General features: G+C 38.4%; 1 protein-coding gene across 1 annotated transcript; it reads left to right on the top strand.

Moving 5' to 3' along the window:
- Nucleotides 1-1714: 1714 nt before the first annotated feature.
- LOC139715913 (tuftelin-interacting protein 11-like) lies at nucleotides 1715-19129 on the top strand. The gene is made up of 16 exons (XM_071627466.1): nucleotides 1715-1758; nucleotides 4132-4253; nucleotides 5185-5324; nucleotides 6096-6248; nucleotides 7407-7622; nucleotides 7946-8250; nucleotides 9375-9497; nucleotides 10800-10947; nucleotides 12263-12485; nucleotides 13223-13384; nucleotides 14648-14866; nucleotides 16015-16221; nucleotides 16685-16842; nucleotides 17885-17950; nucleotides 18411-18572; nucleotides 19049-19129. Exons 2-16 carry the CDS (start codon nucleotides 4142-4144, stop codon nucleotides 19127-19129), a joined length of 2475 nt encoding a protein of 824 aa, XP_071483567.1. The 5' UTR covers nucleotides 1715-1758; nucleotides 4132-4141.
- Nucleotides 19130-27222: the final 8093 nt, after the last annotated feature.

The raw sequence follows: 27222 nt of genomic DNA, 5'->3' as shown, positions 1-27222 counted from the left end.
GAAGTATTGCAAAGTCGCAATAGGACATATTATTTTCACTGTAGGCCGGCATGTGTATTATTTCATGAAAATGATAATTCCCATTGAAATGATATACTGATCATCATTCCCAATGCTCTGCCCCCCCCCCCCCGCCCTAAGTATATCTGAAAATAATGTTTTTATTATGTGTAGCTCCCGCGGGGGCTTCATTCAACATGATTCTGGTGCACGGTGTAATGTTGTTTTTCATTTCATGTCATGTCATATCATATCATTCAATTTCTTGAATAAAGTTTTCCATGAATAACATTTGGTACAGATCAAACAAGAGCCATGATACTATTTGGAATATCCCTTGCGTACAGAATGAACATTACACAATAACTGAGGTTACAGAATGCACTATAATCAGTCTAGATATATCTGAATTAAAAAAAAAAAAAAGTGTGAGGGAAAACCCACAGAGAGAATGCTTGAGGGGATAGGTCCCTGGTTTATAGAAAAGTAACTATTTAAGCTATAGAGAAGACACTTTCATCAATTTCTCTTGAAGTAAGCTTACTAAGATTTATCTATCACATTTTAATCATTATTGACATAAATGTCAATTTCTTTAGTCTTTCGCTTTTGATATTTCATATAATGTGATTGTACTAGCCATAACAAAATATCACATCCAAGTGTCAGTATTTTGTAAGTGATAACCAACCACAAATTACTAAAACAGGGAAAGCGCAGTGTAATGGTAAATGCAAATTTTACATTATTAATTCAATTCAATATTATTCATACACCTGGTAATCCATTCCGTATTGTCTGCAAAATTCGTGAAGAGGGCTTTGAGTTGGGCATTTATAAAGAGAGGCATTTGGCATAGATGTGTATAAGTGTAGTAATGTAACCTCAGGCATTTTGCACCGAATTCTTTTATTGCTATGAGAATGCAAACCCGTTTTACTTCAATATTCTCTAAGAGAGATGCGCATTGTGTTTTTTTCTTGTTAGAAGTATTTCTTATTACATTTGTGTTTATTTGTATTACTATCTATTCCCCCCCCCCCCCCCCACCCCCGATGGTTACAAAGCTTCAACTCAGGCTACCGGTAAAGTAGTTGCTTATCAGCTGCGTACAGAAAAAAATAAAATGATAAAAGAAACAAAAAGAAGCAAAGAAAAAAGAAACAAAGAAAAATAAGAAAGAAAAGAAAGAAAAGAAAAGAAAAGAAAAGAAAAGAAAAGGAAAGGAAAGGAAAGGAAAGGAAAGGAAAGGAAAGGAAAGGAAAGGAAAGGAAAGGAAAGGAAAGGAAAGGAAAGGAAAGGAAAGGAAAAGAAAAGAAAAGAAAAGAAAAGAAAAGAAAAGAAAAGAAAAGAAAAGAAAAGAAAAGAAAAGAAAAGAAAAGAAAAGAAAAGAAAAGAAAAGAAAAGAAAAGAAAAGAAAAGAAAAGAAAAGAAAAGAAAAGAAAAGAAAAGAAAAGAAAAGAAAAGAAAAGAAAAGAAAAGAAAAGAAAAGAAAAGAAAAGAAAAGAAAAGAAAAAAAGAAAAGAAAAGAAAAGAAAAGAAAAAAAAAGAAAAGAAAAGAAAAGAAAAGAAAAGGAAAACCGCCACCAGCGGTGTCTGTCAGTAAAGTCGACTTGCTGCGCTCGCGCTATCTTCGCAAGCTGACTGCGCTGCATGGATATGTGCATGCATGCCTGCCTCTGGCGGCGCGGCGCTAGTGCTGCAAGCAAATCGTGTCCCCGACGTGCACTCTAGACTCTAACGTTTACTACGCAAATGGTAAGTCCCTTAATTGGTTTCCAGTTACCAGACCAGATGCGAAGTGCTTTTGGAAAAAGCTGATCGGTACTCCTTGTATTTCTATGTGTCTGAATTGTGCTTTTTAACTAGAATATCTGATGGACAGCGGTTGTTCTGCCGAGGTTGCGTAGCGAATATTTTTCTTGCTCATTCACTCAGTCCTACACAATCTTTTCTCTGTGTGTGCTTGTACGAATGCTTTACCAGACTCACTCTTCTTGCTTGGATCTTGCTGCAACCCCACTATCTCCCTCTCTGACTGGAGAAACCCCTCTCTGTTTCATAACCTATCTCTGAGCTTTCTTTTTGACATACATACCAAACGTACAGCTGTATAAGTATCATTGTTATCCTGTGACCTTGTCTACTATTCATTCATAAACCTCATCATGAGTCATGTTTTACAACTCTGCAACTATGACACTGACTGACATGACAGTTCTCCTGACTGACTGGAGGAATTCAAGCAAAGCAGAAGAAGATAAAGGCTGCCCAACCAGCCCATTCCATGATTGGCATTGCACATTGTATTGACTATAGACAGATAAATCTGTGTGTGCGGTGGACTTTTAAAAAAAATTCAAAGGCCAAAGGAGGAGATTCCATGAACATGGTGAAGCCAGACGTAGTCTCCACGGAACATATCCCCGACGACTAGTGGTAGACCAATCTTTGATGTTTTGGTCAAGCGCTGGCATTGTTGTTGATTCAAAGATTGGCAGGCATTGCACCCAGCTCCACTCCGTGATCTGCTAATCATCATGTTTTTGTGACTTGTGCAGTGCAATAATGGAATTATTTAAGTCAAAATAGACTTTGAGCATGTTGAGGAATAGATCTTTCGGCATTGTAAATTCAAGTTCTCTCTTCCACCAGGGTCTGAGACTGGTATAAAAGCCCAAACGGGGTCTAAAACCCTAAAAGTAAATTCAATGAGGTCAATCCATTTAACTTTACAAAGGCCTTTCTTTACCACATCACTAACTACAAATTTGGGCGCAATCGCACTTATCGTACATTTACTTTCAGACCCACATAATTTTACCTATGTGTACTGATATAAATTAATCAATGTAATTATGTTAGATATCTTGAATTCTACAGAACCAAAGTGATCAAAGTGCACCAAATTACAGAATAGGGTCTAGTATAATAGCTTATTTCCAATCATTCACTAAAAATCTTAATTTAGACCAAATAATCAGCCATTGCGAAGCATCGATATCAACTTGCATGCCATCACTCTTTGCGAGCGATCATGGCGAATACTGCACTGGCTGCACAATCTGAAACTGAAGTTCGCTGTCTACTACTATTATGCGACGACTCTTTCTTGCAACCAGGACTCCAGGAGGGGAAAAAAATCAATATCCAAAATGATTTATGGCAACTTGAATGAAGTCAGACAAGAAATACAATATAGATCGCACAAGATCACAGACTGACAGACAGACATACACACACAATAAGCAACTTCCTTCAAATTGCCACAATAATTGCGCCTTGATTTTTAGCTCCTACGTTGAGTCTGTACACATGATATTAGATGGCTAACTTCAGTTCTAGCTTGTGCAGGCAGCATTACACCCCAGTTTCTTGCAAAGAATGAGTTTGTTTTGAGTGCTGACTTGAATGTCAACATCAATATTGATGCTTTCTGACAGTAAATCGAATTCATATATGAGTGGTTGGAAATTGAGTAGTATATCCTGTGATTTTGGTGCAGTTTGGTTCAATAGAATTCGAGATATCTACATGGATATGAAAGTACAGTGGACTCGCGTCAATGAAGTCCCCGGGACCAACAGTTTCCTTTCGTTATATCAAAATTTCATTATAACCGAACAAATAAACAACTAAAAAAACCATAGAACTGATAATTTTGCAAAATGGATTTTTATTTTGTTGTAAATGGAATTTCGTTATAATTGTGTTCGTTATAACGGGAGTGCACTGTGTATTAGTGTCCAAATGGGCTTATATATGTTAACACTATGATGACTAGACCGGCCTACAACTAAAATTTTGAATTTAGGAGATACTCTAATTTGGTTATCATATCTACGATAATTTGAAGAGCAGTTTTAGTAGTAGTACTAGAGGTAGTAGTCATAGCACCACTACAATTACCACCAGTTTATAAAATAGGATGACAACTCTCAAATTTATTCTTATAAAGTACATGTAATGTGCTGATGAATAATAATGGCAACTTCATGATGATTTTTAATGAAAAACATACAGGACATTGAACATAACGACAGTCTTATGCCCACTAGTCCAGCTCCTTTCGTAACACAGTGATATACTTCCTAACTCTGTAATATCTGATATCTGTTCGTATTTTGTCAGGTAATTCAAAATGGACAGTGATGATGAAAAAGAAGCCTTTGAGGTCACAGACTATGAGCTTGATAATGAATTCAATCCTAATCGGCCCCAAAGAAGACAGACCAAGAACCAGAGCATCTATGGTAAGTATGACCCCAGAATTTGGAAATACTTTCCCTTATTTCCCCGCTCTGAATCATCATATCTGTCTGCATTACATACATTTGATCCTTGATCAGTAACTCTCACTGGAACAAGTTAGAATGCAATCGTAACAAATAAGATTTACAAGTACAATGTAGGTGTACCATAGTCAAGTGATTTCATGTATTTTGGACGTGTTGCATCCACTTTCGAGTGTATAATCTGCAGACGTTGAGTATCTCTTCTGAAAATACCTAATGTAGCTAAATAGGTATGTGTGCAATACTGTCAAACATGATATATTCGCGGCATGAAATTTTCGCGAACTGCAACTGGCATTCAATGCATATAATGTAGACAAGAACTTTTGTGTGCATTTTAATTTCGCGAATCTTGACGCTCGCAAAATTAAAATGCACGCGAACGTTCCTCATTTTACAGTAGATGATCATTCAGTGATGGATAATGCTGAATATTGGAGAATATGAAAGTCAAGTCGGGCCTCTTGGTTGAGTGCTGCACATGCTGACATGCTTTGATGCATATAAACTCAGACTCGGACTGATCATATCAATGAAGAAGGTAGTGAGTAAAACAGGAATTCAATCACAAGTACTGGGTATATCACTGATTGCTCTATGGAAACTCCCTTATTTTGATATTTGAATGTTGGCAGTCCTGTGCTTTTCAAAGGATTATGCCATCTACCAATGTTAGTTTTCAGCTTATTTGATGTGAAAAAAAAAAAAAGGAGAGAGATTATTTACCAGTTATCTATATCATGACATATTCAGTTGACATTCAATAAAATTACGAAAAAATATGATGTTAACTGATGGGAGCTCACACCTTCTTGCTGACTTGTTAAGTGTCTCTTAAGTTGATGAATGGTAATAATCAGGACCATTTCTTATGCCACTTTGTCTCTAGGTGTGTGGGCCCGTGACAGCGATGATGAGGAGGAACAAAGGATGGGGCTAGGCGGAGGGTCCAGGAGGGGTGGATTTGACCCTCTTGGAGACATGGGCTTCATAAGTCATGGGTTCAAGGGAGATAAGGATGATGAAGAGGTAAGTGGAACAGAAGATTCTTAGAGGTGTTCAAAACGTCAAAAGGTGACAAATTTATTTAAAAGCCCCTTGCTAACATTTGCAGGTGGAGAAAACAAAAAGTAAAAAACCCTCTGACATTAGTGCTTCAAAACAGTTCTTAAATGTGAGTTAGGGATAAAAATAACCAACATTAAAATATCAATCAGTATAATCATTGTTAGTATTGTTAAATGTACAAAATGTAAACAATAGGTTTATTAAAAACTGTTCCTCGAATAAACCATCACTGACGGTTTATTGAGAAATTTAGTGATATCTCCATATAATTGCGGCTTTATTGCATTTTTTTTTCAAGACTTTACAGGAAGTGGACATTTATAGGATGCATGTAATGTCTTGAGTTGTGAAAGTTTCTAATGTGCTAACATAGTTTCTTTTTTTTTCCCATAAATACAAAAAGATCAGTATGGAAGGTTGTCTTAGCGATGATAACATCCTTCATCTAACTTGACTGCATCCCAAGCATCTTGAGAGAAACTGTTTTTTGTTTTTCAAGAGCAGTTTCCTTTTAAAGGAGTAATTTCACCTTTTATATCCTTAGTTGGGAGGGAAGAATTGATCATATGCAGAGGAGACCTCTACAGATTCACTTCAAACTTGATGGAAAGATGTATTCTGGAGTGCAGGAGTGGTAAGAGATCTTATCCAAAATCTGTAGTTATCCTGTCCATTGTGATGCATACAGTTATGCTTCATAAATATCATGGGTCTGTATTTATCCTTCTCCAGGGAAATGACACTGCCAATGATCCAGGCCCGTCGACCAGTAAGAGTGCCATGACGACCGCCGAGAAGCGTCATGCGAAGCTAATGAAAGCCGACAAAAATTTTGCATCATGGCAAAAACACACCAAGGGATTCGGAGAGAAGCTTCTACTTCAGGTATAGCCTCATATCAGACTTTACGACTTTAAAGTTTTTCTAGCGTCTTTTGGTAATCCACATGCATATAGTAAGAGTACAATTACGATGTTATGAATTCATATGAACATCATTCCCCTATCGATGAAAGGCAGCTGAATGAAAAACTCTATACAATGATATGTATGTATATTTAACATTTATCTCTCAAAATATTCTGCACTTTCATGTGATACAGGTAATATCAAAATATTATTGTGAATGTTTTGTGACTTGTATGTCATCATTGCTTGTTGACATAACCATGTCCCTGTGCAGATTATCTTTCCAATGAATTTCAAAAGAGATTATCCAAATATAAAAGCTTTTGTTCTTGAAATCACATATTCATTGTCATACCATGAAATGACATATTCATACTTCAAAACACATATGTCAGTAGGCATTTGGTCAGACATACAATGTTGCCAAGCCACATCAACATTTATACAGTGCACTCCCGTTATAACGAAATGCTCGGGACCGGCAGTTTTCTTTCGTTATAACGAAATTTCGTTATAACCGAACAAATACAATATATAAAGAAAACAAGGAAACCACATATATACACTGTATATATCATATTCTGTTTGCTGAATACTCATCATACACTGGAAAGCTATGTGAAATGTGATGGGATAACTGTATCACAATAAGAAACGCAAGTTCCCCTCAGAAACTGTGGAACGAACACACAGTGGTGTGAAGCGTTCACCCATGTAGAGACGCTATGCTTGTTCCGCTACGTATTTTCGAAAGCAATTCGCATTTCGTTATAATGGAGCATATTTCTTTTGTTTTTCTTTGTCTGTGGCGCTCGGAAAAGACTTCGTTATAACGGAAATTTCGCTATAACCGTGTTTGTTATAAGCGAATTTTTTACCATAGACTTTAATGGTGATAATTTTGGGACCAGAAGATTTACTTCGTTATAACGAAATTTCGTTATAACCGTGTTCGTTATAACGGGAGTGCACTGTACTATATTTTTGTGTCTATTCATATTTCAATTTCAAAGGAGCTATTTTACAGAAATTTGCAGAGTATTCTACACATTTATGTTATGTTCTTATGTTACATTGACTTACATGTATTACCTGCAAGCATACCAATGAACTTGGTTCATTCTACTTCTTTCAGATGGGGTACATTCCAGGCAAAGGGTTGGGCAAGGCCAACCAGGGTATCGTGAGACCGGTGGAGGCAACCAAGCACAAGGGCAAAGGGGCCATCGGGCACGGCACGCCCCTCAGTCGAGTGATTGTCTCAGATGATGAGGCTGACGAAGAGGAGATTGCCAAGAAGCTGGGACAACCTGTCCAAAAGAAGTCTGGGTCAAAGTGGAAGAAGAACGACGTAAGTCCAGCAAGGGGAAATTTGGCACCTTCTTTCAGATATATCTGTACACTACATTGAGCAAATTATTATGATTTTCACACTAATTCTGCCTAGGTTATGTAACACTGACTCTCAAATAGTTCCCTGGATTTTAGTAGTATAAATCAAAACATGCAAAAATAATATATGCCTAGTCTATATTGTCAAAGTTAAAGAACTTTTGCTTGTGCATTAGATCTGATATAACAATAACTGAATATATTTTATGCATTACAGTGCGTGAATCCATGGTCATATGATACAACCCTGATGATCTTTTTCTTCTTCACCCCTATCTGCAGAATAAAAACCAGAAAAAGTATGTCTACAAGACAGTGGATGAGGTCAAGAAGGGTACGGTGGTGTCCAAGAAGCCCAAGACGCTTCCAAACAAGCACATATCCAACGTGAAGGTCATTGACATGACGGGGCCGGAGCAGCGAGTCCTGTCGGGGTACGAGGAGATTGCCAGGGGTCACGACAAGCCCGAGGACACATTTGAGTCGATCGAGGCTGGCAAGAAGGCCTTCGAGATGCCGGAGCTGATGCACAATCTGGATCTCCTAGTTGAGATGGCTGAGCAGAGGATCATCAAGCACGATAGACAGTAAGTGTTTTGAGCCCACGTAACATCAAATGGTAGAAGTCTTAATATGTGCAACACCAGTGAGTGTTGTCCAGGATGCCCTTCTTCTCAGCTTCAAGCTAAAAATTGTGACATCCAAACATATTACATGATCTGATTCTCAGGTCATACTGTAACAGTTATAAGATAAGTCTTTTGGTAGGCCATTCAGGATGCCTTGCTCACCTATGGAAAATATGAAAAAATGTGCACTTTTTTGTTATTTCTTATCATTTAAAATGTCACAGTGATATGATTCACAAGTTTTTTTTTACTCCTTCTTGTACTGATACTGTCTTCTTGTACAATTTATCGGAAATATGGAAATCTTGCCAAAGATAGTTAATAAACTTGAGCAAAGGGAATTACTCTTGTGACACTGCATTCTGTTACTCTTTGATAAGTTCATGAAGAAAGCAAAAATCACCTGCCAATGTTAGTAGTAACCAGTTGATACTACATCTATAAATCCTGAAATTGTAACATTATTTGAATCACACCTTTTCTGTGCTGTACTGGATTTGTAGATCGTGAGAGCTGTAGGATTGCTTTCAGCCACATGCTATGCAATATCTTTGTATATTTTTTGGCACATTGCAAAAATGTAATGGCTTCTGTTAAAAAAAAAAAAACTTTGATGGAGGAGATTCTTGTATTAACAAAGGTTCTGAAGTTCTGGATACACCCAACATATGCACACACATAAACCATGCAATTGCATGGTAGCACTTTTTTTTAGTCACTGTCAGAGGGATAACATGTCTATGACGCAACAAGAACAACATGAACACAAAATAAGCATAGGCAAAATAGCCAAGAAAATATGATGCCTTGCTTCTCAGATGGCCCACTCATACTCATTGCACACACAATTCTACCGCTTTTCTGGTGCAATTGCTGCTGCGACACTTTGGGCATTGTTGCCGGTCTGACTGGATACGTCGGTGCTTGTTTCACTCTTATAAAAATGTTATAGCTTGGGTTGAAACCAGGTGCAAGCCTGGTTAGCAACGACAAAGGTGAGGTTATTCAGAACCGGTTTCCATGGCGATGAATAGTAGTGGCATCACATTTTGGAACTTGATCCCTCTCTCTCATTCCTCTAGACTTCACCATGAGGACGACATGATTGTCAACCTGCAGCATGAGCGGGAGAAGACGGGGAAGGTGTTGGAGCAAGAGGAGGCCGTCATCAAGAGATTATCCACTGTGCTAGAGGTGGTGGAGAGGTGAGAGGGTTGTTTCAGGGATTAGATAATCCAGGAGACCTAGTGAGGGATAGGTTGGATTAAAGACCCGGTAGCGTTTGGATACCATGCAATGAGAATGCTGGCCCGATTCAGATATGGTCATGAATTGGTAATCCCCATAAAATACTGTATACGCAGTATATTTAGCGAGTCTAATTTTTGGCGACTTCTGGGCAATTTCGCAAGTGATTAAATTTGCGATCGTGCAGTACAGCAATGGATAGAGAAATTGATATCAGTCACATGGCACTCGTATGGGATCGAAGTTGATATCTTTGCTTGTTGCTAAATTCACAAATAGCACCCGACTTGCAAAATTTGCAAAAATGAAATGCCCATGAAATATATGGCATATAAACAGTAAGAAATCATGTACAGCTTTATCGCTAATCTCTATGTAAGTACACACACTGCCAAAGAATCTTGACTGGAGTTGAACGTTACAGATTAGCATACGCCTAGATGCATATTCGCTGAAGGGGCAATTCTATTTTAGCAGGCTTGAGCTGGTCGTGGTTTACAAATGTACCCCAGTGAAGCTGTGAATGAAGATCAATTCAGTCAGACCATGCTGGTCTCCCCATGCTGCCGGGTCTTTAAATACTCATTGCTCCTGGTTGTAGATTCATCCAGAATGTACGTCTTGTGTACACAGTCCAGTATTGTATGTGTCAACGCACGGTGATGTGCACACTTGTTCAGAATCTGTAGAAATCATGCTCCCACATATTGTAGAACCATTAGGTTTTTGTTTATTTAATTTTTATAAAGAGAAAATCAATGTACCATAGGTTGTTAAAGGCATATGGAATAATGATGATAATGATGATGAAAATACGCAAGATTTATATAGCACCAATATCCATTTTGATCAAGTTCTCAAGGTGCTTCATCGTATAACCTGAGAAAAAAAGGTGGAAACAAAAATAACAACGGAATTGTAATTGCAGTTTTCTTAGGGGGAAAAAAAAAACAGTTAATGTGCAGAAATGAAACTGACCAATATATCATTGAAAGCGAAGAAAGCTAATGTTCGTTTGGGTTTACTTTCAGCGTAGGAGTTAAAACTGAACATGTATTCCCATTTGACGTTTTCTGCATATTATTGATTACTAGGACCTTTTCTGTTTCCTTGTGTAGCTGGGCAGAGCAAGACGGAGTGTACACGATATTAGGAGCTAAGACTGAACATGTCTTTCTCTCTGGTGCTTTGCTACATGTCGTAGATTACTGGTAGTACATGATTTGACAACGTAGGAACTTTGCTCTTTCCTTGCGTAGCTTGGCGGAGCGTTCGCAACCGGGTCACGAGAATCCAGCAACCCTGAACGACTTTGAGGAAACTCTGCGACAGCTTCGAGAAGAGATGACAGAGGAGTGGAAGGCGTTCCAGTTGGTGGATCTGACAGTGGCACTGGTCTTTCCCCTTGTATGTTGTATTCAGATTATCATCAAATACAACCTTTGCCTGCATATTGTATGTCAATGTCTTAAGCAAACGCCAGATCAGAGACTATGGTAAAAGTGCATAGAACTGCTGTATCAATTCTGGACATCATCTCCCCCTCCCCAAGCACAGATAAATGTGGAGTATATAGCAGTGTTGAATTTTGTTGAACTGAACCAGCAAAAGAGTTAAAGAACACACAAAATGTTTTGGGAGAATATAGAAATACCGGTATGTGAAGAAATGCCCTCACCCACCAAATTCACTGAAATTGCTTTCATAGTGTGCAAAATAACGATGGCTTTAAAGTTTCCACATAGACAATAGGATACCCTTGTCTAAGTGATGCTATTTGCAAATGGATGCTAGTCATTCAGGGTGAACCACAAGGGAGTGGTAGCACACACAACAATTATAGCATGTATGTTTGGCTTACAAGTTCACCTCAGTTTATCCCATATGCCATCTGTAAAAAGTAAATTTTGATCTCTCCAGTGCATGGATTAGACCCCTCATATGGATACCCATTTCAGTCTCCTATTTAAAGCTAAAACATATGACTCAGCAGGACCTTAACAATCATCTTTCACCATTTAGAATTTGCTTGCTGTATATCAGAAAGGTCTGTCAAGAAACTTGTCTGACTGGTGCAACTTGCCAGGATATTGAGTTGTTTTGTAGTATTTTGATATCACAGAGTGTGAAATAATACAAGTCGGCATACCAGCTTTTATTCCAGAAGAGCCATCCCCTGTTCAGTAGTGGGTGTGTAGAACACTACTAGTATGTTGTGATCAAGGTGTATCCTAGCAGTGGTATTGCATCGCGCTCAGATCAAACTGCATGCAATTCACTCTCGCCAGCAATGGATATTGCTATGGCCAGATATATTGTAATCGATGTTGTTGAATGTAAGCATTCCATAGCAACCATGATCAAGTAAGCTCTGAAACTGTAGTACTTCTGGTGAGCCTTTTTGGTTAATATTTCACATTGTCGTCATTACCCAATGGTAATCGTGTTATCATTGCGTTCTTTCACACATTTCTTAGGCGTAAGTGTACAGATTAGAGCAAAAATCGATAGTTCTGCTGCACACACTACAACTCTGTTTGGGCTTTAAAGGACAGTATTTTTCTTTTTTTCAATGTGAAATACAATGTGAAAAGAAGGTTTGTAGAAGTCATTACAGCAATTTTTTAGGATTGATGTACAAATATGATGAACTTGTAATAGGGTTACTCAGCCTGATGTTTTCCTCTGCAATGTATATGTATAATATCTGTTTGACCCAAAGATACGAAGAGAGATCCAGAACTGGGATCCAATCAGTGACAGCAAGAAGCATGTGGAGCTCTTCCAGACGTGGAAGGACATCATCGATGCCCCGGACTGTCTGATGACCACGGCGGACTGCCCGTCCATCACGGCGTACGAGAGGCTCGTATGGGAGGAGTTGATGCCTTTTGTCAGACGGAGTATGGCAGCGTGGAACGTACACGACTGTGACCCACCCATAGGTATCATTGTGGTGAACTAGTTATGATTGTGGTGAACTAGTATACCTTATGTAAATGTCACTGTTTCATTTTTTTAAAACCTTTTGAATGGTCTGTGCAGAGCTTAGATTATAACATTATGAACACTAGAAGGCCGACTACAAGAAATTTCCATTTTGTGATGTAAGGCTTGGATGCTATTACAAAACAAGTCTAACTCGCGAGCAGATGACAAGGTATCTGCGTGCTAAACATATGGGAGCTCCAGTGAGTAAAAAAAAAAAATGCATGCATGGGACTACGTATCACCTGAAGAATTGTATGTTCCATGAAGAATACTGCAATTAACTTTAAAACTTAAATAGTAGTTCTCTTTCATTCAATATCATCATACTTAAACTCGAAAGAAATTATCTTTCCCATGCTGTCATAAGTGCTAGGTCTGAGTGAAAACTATCCTTCATTTTGTACAAAAATTCTCTACCAAATGCAGGAGCTCCCATAGGTTTAGCACACAAATTTTTTTTTTTTTTTTATTTGATGGCCCCAAGCCCCCCATGCCTGCATAGAGCAACAACATGCACATCCATTGTACGTCATCAGTCTAGTTGTTACAATACACGTCTATGGTACAGAGAATTTCATAGGACTCATGCTACACTACACATAATTGTATAGTCTTTACCATTATTCTTTGAACCGTTATGTTCCTGTATTGCAGTTGAATATTGCATTTGTGATATGTCGTTGTCACTCAGAGTTTTTGGAGAACTGGTTACCACTAGTTCCACGTTGGATACTGAACAATATCCTGGACCAGCTGATCCTTCCCAAACTCCAGAGGGCGGTAGAGCAGTGGAATCCACTAACTGACATTGTTCCCATACACTCTTGGCTCCATCCATGGCTGCCGTTACTGGGTAAATATTGTGATGACAACAACTCATCAAACTTCATTATCTGTGTCAGAGTTTATGTGTGTATGCAGGGATGCCAGTTGTCCGGCAATAGCCGGAATTCCGGCTTTTTCATATTTTGGTGTCCAATTTCCGGCTTCGTGATAGCATTTCCATCTGTGTGGGAAAGCCGGAAAACACGAGAAAGAAACAAAGAAAGAAAGAAAGAAAAACGAAAAAATATGATCATCTAAACTTACGGGACATTCACTTTCACAATTTCCGTAGTATGTTTCGCATATATATACTTGGGCATGAGAATATCACAAAACGACTGTCATGCAAAACTAGCGCGATGTTGCTGCTGCTAGCTGGGACATGCAACACGTGCGATGATAGCGATGATAGCGATCGAACAGTGTGGTGTTTCTATGCGATGTACATGTACTATGTGCGGTCGCGGTGCATGAATCATACTGCGCTCTCGCTATAGCTACAGCGCTGAGACGGTGTGGTGAGTCGATTGAGTCAGCTGAACGAAGCAAAACTACGGATTTTACGGCACTAGGACTTCTTTATTTTTGCTACAAATTCCTTTTTTTTTTCTAGAATACGACCACATTATTGTCTGGAAAGCGTTATACCAGCACGTGCGATCGCGATCGAACAACGTGTGGTGTTTCTAGGCGATGTACTATATGTGCGGTGGATGGATCATGCTGCGCTCTCGCTATAGCTACAGCGCTGAGAGAGTATGGTGAGTCGATCGAGTCAGCTGAACGAAGCAAAACTACGGAGTTTACGGCACTAGGACTTCTTTATTTTTGCTACAAATTCATTTCTCTGGATTAGATTTGAGGGAAGAAGAGCCCTCAGAAATGCTCAGATTGCACCAGAGAGCATCTAAGAACCCCAGAGCTTCCAGGGCCCTTGAGTGGGCCCTGGACCCCGGCCGAAGGGACTTCGCACATCAATTTCGTTCACAAAAAAAATTTGCGGCCCAAGAGCAATTTGCCACTGGCATCCCTGGTGTAGGTATCAGAGTGTAGTATGGGATATTGTATGTCTAATCTTTTGTGTGTATGTATCAGAGTGTAGTACGGGGTATTGTATGTCTATTCTTATGTGTGAATCCTATGTAAGTCAATTTGTGTAAACTTTTGTTTGATGATACAATACACATACCCGCTGATCATGAATAAGAGAATGTGCAAAGTTGTAGAAATTATACCTTTTTGGAGTTGTAAAAATTTTGGTATGTCTTCATCCTTGTAATCTCTCTGTAAGGTGAGAAATTGGCTCCGCTCTACATTCCCATCCGCCAAAAGTTTGGCTCTGCCCTCAGGGACTGGCACCCAAGCGACAGCTCGGCCAAGACGATCCTGTTGCCGTGGAAACAGGTGTTTTCCAAGGGTACCATGGATGTCTTCGTCATGCGGCACATCTCTCCGAAGCTCGCCATGTGCCTCCAACAGTTCGTCATCAACCCATACCAGCAGCATTTAGGTAATTGACATGGATTGGCAGAATTATGTGGTGGTGGGGGGATTCCCCCTCTTTGCAACTTCACTTCAACTTACTTTGAATGTGTAAATGTTTGTTTTGCTCCCTTTCCTGTGGTACACACAACGTACACACAGTACTTTATGTGACCCAGTATCACCAAGTCACCAGACAGGGAATTTTAGTTTAGAGCAGAATCTGAAAGAGCAGACTTCAAGCTTTAAAATGATGTATAACTCAATTGAAATGGACTCTCCTAACCTATCTAAATATTGGGAAGGAAGCACCACACTGTGGAAAAATGTGTACTGAGAAGAGAGGCTCCGAAGTGCAGGGTCTGTTCAAGCATTTAATCCTACCAAGCCAGGCAAGCTGTGTGATGAATGGGACAATAAACAGGATGTAAAACACCATAATGACAACAATGAAGGGGTTATCAGATTAAGCTGAAACTGAACATGATCTATTAACACATTCTATCCATTGCTAATACTAACTTTCAAAGAAGTAACATCACCTTTTTTAAAGTTACTAGAGTTAAAAGTGAAGATTGTGTAAAGAATTTTTCAGAGAGGAAAAGGCAAACCTAATTGCAGTATTCTACAAAATAGTGTTCCAGAAAGACTTCTACAAATGCAATTTCCCATTTGTTTTCATGATCCCAAATTTAAAGAGTATTGTAGAAGAAGACCTGCTCTTTCAGAAAATATGAAAAAGTTAAGATTGACACAATCGACCCATTTCACCTATTTTGAGTCCTCACATAAAATAAGGGCGTGTGACTTTTTTAATGTTGTTTTTATGCACGGTCACATAATTATGTATACAGTTACTAAGTGGAAAAATGAGCAAAGAAAATGGGATTCCTTCAAGATTCGAACCCAAAACCTCTGGATTGCTAGCCCAGTGCTCTACCGACTGAGCTATAGAAAGCCCTAGTTCAGTGTTCGTCCCAGAAATCCTAAATTCTCAATGCTCGGATGGTCAGAAACTATTGCAGTGTGTTTGTGTGTATGACACACACGCACACACTTAAACCTGGCATAAACCCGAAGAATAATTCAACTTGGAGATAAATGCAAGGGATCACCGAAGTGATGCAGCTTTTAGCTTTTTTTAAGTAGTAAGTGCCGTGTTGTTTCTGATTTCAGAGCCCTTTGAGTGGGTGATGGCCTGGGAGGACTTCATGCCCCGCCCGACGTTTGTCAAACTCTTCGAGACCAACTTCTTCCCCAAGTGGCTGCAGGTCCTCTGCTCCTGGCTGAACAACAACCCAAACTACCAGGAGGTGGGGCGCTGGTACACCGGCTGGAAGAAGATGTTCCCCGACTACATGCACTCGGAGCCTGCCGTCAAATGTACGTATGCTCCATGTTTAGAGCCTGTGTATGGAGTTTGGAAACATTCAAGGAAAAAGAGAATGTTTGAAGCAGGCAGTTTGAACATTGACACAAATGCAAAAACCAAACAAAAACAAATACAAGTAAATAGACAGAGGCTGTTTGTTGGGTTTGTTAAGTTAATTATGGCAGTCACGTATGACATTGCATGGAACAAGCAAGCATGCAAAAATCTGGCAGTAGCATCAATATAGAATCTAAATTTTTATTGTAACCACTTGAGTGATTTCATTGGTCTATAGTACATGTCATTACTGTACAGTCTCAAGTATCCATATTCAATTTGATGGATACTTTTTTTTTCTTTTCTTCTTTTGCTGCTTTTGTCATAGATACATGTATTAGTCTAGCTTTGAATGTTGTGAATGCTGGTATGCTGAATCTGTTTCTCCATGTGTGTTCTTCTGGGTCAAATTTTCAGCCTACTTCAACCAGGCGCTTGAAGTGATGAACCGAGCAGTGAGTGGATCAGGTCCAATCCAGACACCCCTCATCACACCTAGTACCGCACCACCTCCTCCACCACCCATGGGAGCCCCACCCTTACCCACGCAGTCCTCTTCAGCATGGGCCAGCGAGGTATTTAATTAAAGAGATCAGGAGCATGATTAACTACCACATAGTCTTTCATAATCTGCTCTTTTTTGCTTTATATAGAAGCCATAATACTTCCAGCCAGTTTGCTTTATTTGTGTGATGAGTATGATGTTGGGGTGTGAATTTTCTTCAATATTGTCTCTCTCTACAAATTAAATTTGTCTCTCTCTACAAATTAAATTAGTAAGATCGCAACTGGTGATCTGTAATTTCACAGAAATGTCTGAAAAAAGGAACCATGATATGTTTTTTCAATTACAGATCAGCAGTTGCTATCTTTCAAATTTCATTCGCAGAGGGAGACAAAATTGAAGAAAATTCATACCTCCACCTACAGCCCCTCTGATTAATATTCTCTTTCTTTGAGTATGATATTTATAAAAATGAGGTTGTTTTATATCTGGTTTAAAATGCCTAGCACGAATGATATAATTGGCATGAAATGATTCATGCATTTATGTATTTTGCTGTGCATATTCTTTTCTAATGAATAGTCAAACATTCATCACAATGTAGTCAGATGCAATGCCATGTGTGTCTCTGGCAAACTTTGCTTCATTGTGGTGAAAGATTCATGCATTTTGTAGTAGAATGATATACAGTCTACAAATATTGAAATAGTAGAGTATTTTCTCTTATATTTTTTTTTTGCTTGCAATTTCTCTGTTTCTTCAGCACACTACATTACAAGAGAAGCATCTCCACAAAATACTTCATACTTTTTGACTTTGTACTCTTTGATAATTATGATAAATAGTGATGGTGAGACTTGTGTTGCTTTTCCACCATATAGTGATACTCGAAGCATTTTACAAGGCATAATTTGGCATTGTTGTCCATTCAAACACAATAGATGAATACACTCTGCATATCCAGATTTGCTTGATATTATGTACCATGGTATTTTTTTGTTTTTTCCAGTCAAAGTAAGGGAGGATGCAGCTCTTCTGTTCTCTGTTTCTGTCACTTTATGCATGACTGAAGGTACCTTTTTTTTTTGCAAATGTTCCTTTTGTCCTTACAGGTGCAAATGGCAAGAAGTGCTACTACCAGTATTCCAACCACATTTAAGGACCTTGTTGAAAGAAAGGTAAAGTGTGAATACAGGCACCATGAAATTTGCATTATTATCTCATACTTTCCCTGCTGTGTGTTGTTGTTGTTGTTTTTTCAGCTTTACCTTGTACAGTCACACCTGTCTATAGCGACCACCTGTTTATAGTGGCCACCTGCCGTATATGACAATTCCCTCTGCGAAAAGTGAAAAAAAATGAAAAAATTTTGTGCTGTCTTGAAAATTAATGATTTTGAGATGTGAGGTCTTGTCACCCCAGGGATGATATGACTCTAGCAAAAATTGATAATTCATCATGAAATTTGTTACAAAAATCTGCTCACATTAGAAACTAGTTTCTGGTGTGGGATAAATTTTTGTATAACGTAAGATATTCCTGCACAAAATGCCAAAACAGAATCCCACATGTATTATTGTAGTTGATAGGTTGAATCTGTGGTGGTCTCACATCTCCTGCCTCAATTTTCTCCACCAGGCTGCTGAGAATGGTATCCTGTTTGTGCCAACGCAGCGGAGACACGAGGGCAAAACCATCTACTCATTCGGCCATCTCGCCATGTTCATCGACAGAGGGGTGCCGTTCGTGCAGCAGGGTGCTAAGTGGACGCCCATGTCGATATACGAGATGATCAAGCAGGTGCAAGGGCTTTGATACAGAGGAGAGAAAGAGAAAGCGGGCATTAGATGGAGAACAAACTCGAAAAGATGATATCGGTCGCATCGATTCACATGTCTGCTGTGTAAGCTTGCGTTAGAATACAAACATGTGTGGTGGTCTTCCAAAGTGAAGCGCTTTACTCAGTATCTACGCAGTGCGGTTTTCGTGGAGGACGTAGGTTCAAACCTGAAGTGACACCTCACAAAGTTGGAACGACATTATTTATGTGCAGAGTATTGTTGATGATGAAGAGCAATGTGGACTGTATTACATCTGAAAAGAGTGGAGTTCTGCTTCCCAACGAAGCAATTTTCAGTGGTTGACCCTGATGCACTGACTGAAAATATTCAGTCTGAAATATCTCTCTCTGAAGAATGGCCTTTTGAAACACTGATGAAATATTGATTAAAAATCAACTAAGATCCATCCTCCTCGTGTTTCACTTGTTCTATCAGGAGCTGGAGGGTGTGGTTCATCAGGGAGAGTCCCCTCTGAAAAGCAAGGTTGACTGTACCTCTTACTCCAGTGAAGACTAGTCCCGATCACTCATGGGCATGTGTCTTAGGGATATATTTGTAACAGTAAAATCAGCCCATGGTCACCGGGTTAAACCGGTTCTATCCAACTTCATCTCCTTTTGGTTTGAAAGTCAGAGGGAGACATCCTTGAGTGATTGTGAGCAGAATTCTTTCAGGTGAAAAGCCAAGTACTCCAAGAAGTACTCAGTAGGGAGTTTCAGTATGAAAGGGGTATTAGTCTCATGATATCAGCTGGAAGAAAAGTGAGATATATGAAATGTGTCGAGTGACTCTACATATACCTCCTATTTACTTTGATCGTGATTTTTATAGAAGAAGCATTTTTTCCAGTTCATATGACTTCTCTGTTAATGTTCATTTGTGGGATCAATGACCAAAGCAGTATGAATATGTGATCATGGCAATGTAGTGTAATGAAGGTTCCACATGTTTCATAACTAAAAGTTAAGAAGCAGTATTGGCCATCTTGTACAGGTTCTTATACTGCGAGTGAATTTTTCTGACAATGAATTCTGGTGTCTGCCTTGATAAGATCTGCGATCAATGTAAGTTACAACAAATACCATTACCATAGCAACAAAGTTATTGGTTTCGTGTTGTAGAGCTCAATCTCTCCTTCATTATGATATCAATTTTAAATTATTTTCATCTGCATAAAGTGTTCAAAGTTAAAACCACAAAGATGCTGTTTTACCCTATATTTGGAACAATAAATGTGCCCTCTTTTGATGAAATAAACTTTTTATTTCATTTGAATTGATTGTTTCATTTTTATCTGCACTCAAATCTTAGAACACAATAGCGCCCTTCTGGTTCTCAGCTGATGATGTCATGATAATTTAACCACATAGCTGATCCTCTTAAACTGCAGTAAGCCGATTACTTTTTCAAGACTACCCTATGGTGATATGCAAATAAGGAAAACTTCCTGTCACAGGCAGAATGCATGTTAGGATTTTATCGTTGTCTCCCTTATCATCAGCCACTTGATAAAAGTCCTGTATATCCCATCGACAAAGCTTACACTTCCTGTGCATTTTAGCTCCTGTTCATGGGTGCATTTAGCAGACTTGATATAGCCCAGCAGACTTCAGAGCGCAATATGTAGGTGTTCTGCAATTTATCATACAAGCCTCCCTAATATGGGCATTGTTGCTACCTTGAGATGCAAGTACCATACCACATAAGTATTCCCTAACACCTCTCTTAACCCTTTCTATGCCAGGGAATTTAGACAGTGTGTACAATGATATGGAGTTTTCTGTGTCAGTCAGCACTCAAATCACGCAAAGGGTTAATCTCCCTTGTTTGAATATGTGAATGTAGGCAACCTTCAGTCATGACGACAGTGCATTATTGGAAAGATGAAAGAAGATAGCATTGTCTTATCTGGCAAGAAATGATCATAAAGAATATGCAGCAAGAAAGAGTCTTACTTTTAAAATTAACTTATCCCTGAAGAAATCGTGTGACAATAAGGATTGTGTTTCTTTTCTTCTTCTTTTTTTTTTTTTTGTAAAGGAGAGAAGGGTTGCAAGCAAAATCATCAAGTGCTTTTCATATCTTCCGTCCTTGGTAAACCCAGACTGAGAGCGAGAGAATTACCTGACCTCATGCTGAGGAAAACAAGTTTGTTTGTGATAACACTCTATGGCATGTATGAAGATCAACCTCTGGCTTGTTGATGAGCAGCAAAGATAAAACACAAATGTCACATTTTGCTGTACATGTTTGTCATGCCTTTGATGGTTATATTTTCATAACCTTGCATTGATGAAAACATCACTCTGCAAACCATCCTCAAGAGATTGAGCAAACTCAAATAGTAAGCACTTGTTGTGTGTTTCGACTTCTATCTGTCGATTCAGTTCACAAGGGATGAATACTTTGATAGAGGCGGCTGGTGGCACTGTTTGTTTGGAGACCATTGTTCGTGTATGTTTTTGTAAAGAGATGAACAGTTTTATCTCAAATGAAAATAAACCAAGAAATAAAATTGTTTTTTTAAAAAAACTGTTTTGAAAATGAATCTTTCATTTTATCTAGAATGTTGTGCAGTGGAAAAAAAGAATGGTATTGAGTTTGTGTATAGCATGATGGTTGTATGATTGAATGTTTGAAGGAAACTTATTTCTGTTCTAGATGATGAAGGGTATGGCACAGATGTTGTTAGAGAACAGGAACAGATTTTACCAATATCCACACTGAGGAGTTGCTCTTCCCACAGCTACATGTGTATCTCAGATCTCAGTTTTTCCTTTTCCCCTTCTTTACTTCTTCCTTATCATTTCTATTTCCATTATAATTCTATCATGTTAATGTATTAATGATGATGATATTGATAATAATGATAATAATAATAGTAATGATAATAACAATAATAATAGTAGTAATAATAATAATGATAATTATTATTATTATTATTATTATTGTTATTATTTTTATCATTGTTATTATTATCATTGTTATTATTACTACTACTACTGCTGCTGCTGCTACATAAACTACAGAGATGTGAGAGTTGAGAATTAATCTGAATTCAGATTTCTTTATTGTGCCAAAAACCCACTTTTCAGACTTTTTTTCTGAAAGTACTCTCACACTCTTTACATTTTTATTATTACCATTATTATTATCATCATCATCACCGTCGCCCCCATTATCATCCACAGCTATTTCGTAGCAGGTTATTATTGGATTAGTCTTATTTGTTCGGAGATTCGTGTCAAGGCAAGGTTCTTTGGGAAATTTGTGGCAATCTGTAAATCTCCTTACCACCCACATAATCAATCCCATATCCATATTTCTGCCTCGGGATGCATTTTGCCTAATCCACCTATGCAGACACTACCCACCAGCTTACCTACGCTCAACAGGATATCTCATAAGCCTTGTAAAGCTCTAGTATTGTCGTTCGTGAAAAATGTCTTGATTTTGAGAGCTCTGATATGACTTTCACAGAATAAGTGGTCTAAAACCTGCAGCTGATGTAAGCGCGTTCGTTCCAAGTGTATTAGTTGTCATTTGCCTTTAAAGGACACTTAAACCCAAATATGAAATGTACACTGCGTGAAAGCAGCAATATTAGTAGAACAAAGCGAAATTGGAGGAGAATCGGACGAGCCATTCAAAAGTTATTGATTTTTTAAAATTCAGTGCCGTCGTCTGTAGGTAAGAAGACTACTACAGTTCATGACGTCATGTAAGGACAAAAATATAGAGGAATTATAAAGAAAATTTAACATACATAAAAACATTTCTGTCACCACCCGCCACTCCACCATCCCCCTCCCCCCCCCCCCCAAAAAAAAAAAACAATCAGTGCTTTGTTTTATACCTTTCTCCCTCTCTAAGACGGAGAAAAGCACGATGTAACGTTGCGTTATTAACCACCTTTAAAGCACGAAGCAACTTATTTATCATTGGTTAACCTTGTATGTGTTGAATTAAATTCTCACTACAAGATCTGGCCAAGCATTATGTAAAAGCGAGTAATAACAATTTGCGAATTTCATGGATGATGTCCTATTAAATCATCTGAAAATGTGTCTAATCGTAATGATATCTAAATCATGAGCACAAAGCTCATAAATTCTTAATGCTTCCGGTAAGTTGCATGCTTTAGGTTGATTAGTCGGAAGTTAGTTGCCCACTATTGCCACAAAGCGCTTGGAGTCGCCGTGGGTTTTTTCTAAGAAAAAGATGTCGATCTGTAATGGGAATACCAAAACTTGTTTGGTGATAACGTGCAGAGAAGAGCGGTTGTCATGGTAGCAAGATACATGTATCTGCGCTTTGCATTAGAATTATAACATTGATATTTTAGCCAGTCATGCTTGACCTTATAGTTCTTCGTCAAAATGATATCACCTTTGTATCCTTAAGAAAAAGAAAATAAAATGTGCTCCTGGTAAGCCAGCAGGAACGCATAAAATTGTTTGAGAATAGGATCCACCGAAATAACAGCGGAAATTCCTGTGTGGTGCAAAGTAGAGGCGAACTTCGCACGCTATTATTATGCGAACTCGCACGAATTCTACAAATCACAGAAGTTATGATGTAATAGAGCAAACACTTTTGGAGGGAAATACCATCGTGAATTCATCAAATTGACGAGGAAGAAAGAAAGAAAGATAGGAAGGGAAGTAAGTGAAAAGGAAGAGAAAATTGTGTGCAGTATATAAGGTTCTTCTTGCACATAAATGTTATGTTGGAGCAAAGCGCACGCGAAGAAAGAAAAATATAATAATTATGTATGTGTATAGGGCTCGACAGTATAGCGGTGGATGGCCCGGCGGCCCGGGGCCACGAAAGATAGATGTCGGGTCACCAAATTTCCATAAAGGCTACCTTTTTGGTGGCCCGATCGGGTAGATGAAATAAAAAGAAATGGAATTTTCCCTTTCTCTCCCCTTTTCTCCCATCTCTCTCTTTCTACAAATCTCTCCTTCTCTCTTCCTCTTCTTCATATTATTGTTCTTTATTTTCTACCGGCATTCATTTTCCTCTTTTGTTTATACTGACCTAGTATTCAGTGAGTGATCGTGTAGGGTCGTGGTTAAGATAACATTGACTGTTCCCACACTAAAGTGATGGTAGATCCTGTATTTATGCAGCACATGTTGGACTTTCACTTTTACAATATACAAAACTATAGTATATAGGAGCATTCGTCGTTTTGAAATAACTTCTATAATGAAGTTTTGTCTCTATCACAATTGAACACCCGTAGACTAGTAGTCACTATGCCATGTATGCATGATAATTTTATTTGCATAATATACAGTAAAATTTCACAATTATTATCACAAGGTTTCATTGTATGTCAATCTAGTATACCACGAGAACGGGGAAAGGTCATTTACAAGAAGTCACGTCTCCGCCTACTGTCAGATTATCAAACTGATAATAATTGAGGTCAGAGAGGTGGACAGGAGAAGAATCAGTCGAGAGAAAGATCAAGGATAAGAGAGAGGATAAAGGCGAAGAATTAAATAGAAGAAGAAGAAGAAGAAGAAGATGATGATGATGATGATGATGAAGACTTTTTTTGACTTTTCAAAATGGTACTTTATTTACATCACTCTTGCACACTATTCACACAGTGAATATAATGTTTACATACGATGATGATGATGATGATGAAGAAGAAGAAGAAGAAGAAGAAGAAGAAGAAGAAGAAGAAGAAAAAGATGAAGAAAAATATATGGAAAACAAAGTTTCAGTTGTCAAAGGTTGTGTATATATGTGTTTGTTTGTACTTTCAATGTGTTCACGTATACCTATGTTTTCCCGGTAAACTCTTGCACAGTTTGTTAGTAATGGCATGCAGATAGAGTACACTATCTTTGTAGTAATTGTTTTTGTTGTTGGGATGGAGGAAGTCACGTCCAATTCTATTTATCCAATTCTATTTATGTACACAGCGTATGTATATGATACGATTTTATTTTCTTCAGAATGAGCGATATATGCGTAAAATAGATTGCTTGAAAGAATGGAAACAGAGGTGATCCATAGGCCTAAATAAATTATTCACAACGCTAAGACAGAGCTCCCACGACTGTCAACCTATACAGAAGTGGGATGACAAACAAACTTGTAAGTGTAATAATGGAGAGATTACTGTCAAGCAGTTTGTCTTTTTTATTTCATTTTATCTGTCTTCTTGAACCATGCACTCTTGAAATCAACGATAGTGTTTAATATGATGAATAATACTTGATCTGCACGTTTATTATAGGCGTATATACGCAAACCTTCAATCATTGTGAAATAATTAGAAACAGATAGCTTATATACTATCGCGAAATTATTGTCTTCCCAGTGAAGTGCATTGACCCTATCCTGGATTTTTACTATTGTGAGCGCATGATTGCATGCATTATACAAAACCATAGGAAGAAACAAAAGATAAGACAAAATTAAAGTGGCGAAGACGGCGACTGTAATGTTGTTTGGGGTAATGGGCGTGATTTTATGTGGGAAATTTATATTCCATGGCAGAAGAAGGAAATCAGTAATAGAATACTTGCTTTGCGATCTGCTTTGGCGACTTGGGCGAAGAAACAATTACCGCTGAAAAGGAAGTGGAGTTGGTTATATATGATTTGTTCATTTTTTTCATGGATGAAAATGTGTGTTTCTGGACATTTTATCAAGTCTGATGGTGACAGCATGACTGATTGTTAGTATGTTTTTAGGCCTACGTTGCACTGTGCATACACAACTCCCACGCAGTTACCATTCACAATGACCACGATTATAGACAGGCACCAACATAGGCTATTTCATGTTTAGTAATGATAGTTTAATGAGCATATCTTAACGTTCCGGGTCTGCCTGTTACCGTGGTCGAGCAACCACAATAACCAATGTATAGCATCAATCATAAAACCAAAGAACCAAAGAAATTTAATCCTCGCGGTGGTTTTAACCGCAGACAATTTTGTATACCATGATCCTGCTGCTTGAATATTTCGGCTAAAGAGAAGTACATTGTATAATAGAACTTTATAATGTTTTCTTGCATTTAGTGGTCATCTGTTGGTACTGATGAGACTGGCTATTTGAGGAAAATGAAGGAATATTCACATGCATAGTGAACAATTGGGAAGCCAGTGTAATTAATTGGTTGTGCCGGGTACAGGCGGATCTCATTACCAACGGAAAGACGTGCATGTTAATAGATAACAGAGTCGTTGTCAAAGCAATGTGTGCATGGATAGTACCCCGTTCAGTTGGTTGAGACAATTACTGTCACCACCCTATATATCTAGGGATTTTCCACAATGAACATTCAAAGAAAATTATTTCTATTCAATATGTATAACTTTGTCTAATCTCAAATATACGGTAATCGGTCCTGGTCCCCTTGATAAGCCTGTGTATTTTAAGTTGTATAAGTATTACGCAAATATTACGTACTGTAGTATCAGAGCCTTGAAAAAAATATTTTGTCACAATATTTTAGGAGATAATATCATTCTGATACGTCTCAATAGATAAAGCTCAAGCATTTATGCAATTCTTTCGGAAGATAAATCGTGAAGCCTGCCTGACAAAGAACAACAAAATATCTATGTAATTCAAGCGTTCCTTTGCAGCGAGGTTGAATAATCCCGAGTTCAATATTGTTGATACGTAAACAAACGGTCACAATAGCTCTTATCGAATCGCGCACAGTGCCGAATTTGGCGGAAACGCAAATTAGTAGTGTGTGCAATTTTGATACGATTGGTAGCTACTTCCGGCGACTTCAATGTATAATAATACGTCATTGATTGCGATTACTCAAACGCAGGAAATTACTTCCGGTTGTCCCCCCCCCCCCCCCCCCCCCCTTTACTGTCCTAACCATTATGTAGTTATCTGTCTGGATATCTGAATACACCGACGCAGGCACACACACTGTTTTATTTTTACTTCATAACCCCTTTGTCTCCATTTTGCACAAAATAATATTGGGAAATAGATTTTCTGTCACTGTTCTTCTATATACCCTATGAGGGGAGGACACAATATCATTATATAATTTTTATGTGATAATGTCCTACCTCAGAGTTGAACCAGGGAGGTGGGAAGAGCTCCCGGGTTGAATTTTAACTTACTGTATCGCTTTGAGTAGGGTCCATTGTGGTAAAGGTCCATGCTCTGAGCAATGTGTCAGAATTAGATACCCTATATTATGCGTACATCTATCTCCAAACCATGATGGAAAATGAATAGGATAAGGGAGTACAGTGGAGGATGATGGATGAAGAGGGCGACCCCTTTCGTTGAGTTTCATTCCATGTTGATGATACCAGTAGAGTCTTTGACCAGCAGGGAGGTGGGTGAGAGACATCGCTTCACAAAAACAAGGAATTTCGTCCGGATTTAGTTTTCAATTACGCAAGGAAAATTGACACATTGATACAAAACTATCATAGGAGGAGAAGAAAGACTTAAGGAGAAGAAGAAAAAGAAGGAGGAGAAAGGAGAAGGAGAAGAAGAAGAAGAAGAAGAAGAAGAAGAAGAAGAAGAAGAAGAAGAAGAAGAGGAAGAAGTAGAAGTAGAAGAGGAGGAAAAAGAAGAAGATGATATAGATG

Source organism: Diadema antillarum, unplaced genomic scaffold, assembly GCF_040938485.1.
Source record: "Diadema antillarum isolate AM-2024a unplaced genomic scaffold, OU_Dant_1.0 scf00000057, whole genome shotgun sequence".
Taxonomy (NCBI): domain Eukaryota; kingdom Metazoa; phylum Echinodermata; class Echinoidea; order Diadematoida; family Diadematidae; genus Diadema; species Diadema antillarum.
This window is presented reverse-complemented; position numbering and strand designations above follow the sequence as displayed.

What these genes read in the sequence shown, in the direction of transcription:
- LOC139715913 (XM_071627466.1), top strand. Translation starts at nt 4,142, where the DNA reads ATGGACAGTGATGATGAAAAAGAAGCCTTTGAGGTCACAGACTATGAG. An exon ending in GTGCTAGAGGTGGTGGAGAG is followed by an intron (nt 9,498 to 10,799) that starts GTGAGAGGGTTG and finishes TTCCTTGCGTAG; the next exon opens with CTTGGCGGAGCGTTCGCAAC. An exon ending in CCCATACCAGCAGCATTTAG is followed by an intron (nt 14,867 to 16,014) that starts GTAATTGACATG and finishes TTCTGATTTCAG; the next exon opens with AGCCCTTTGAGTGGGTGATG.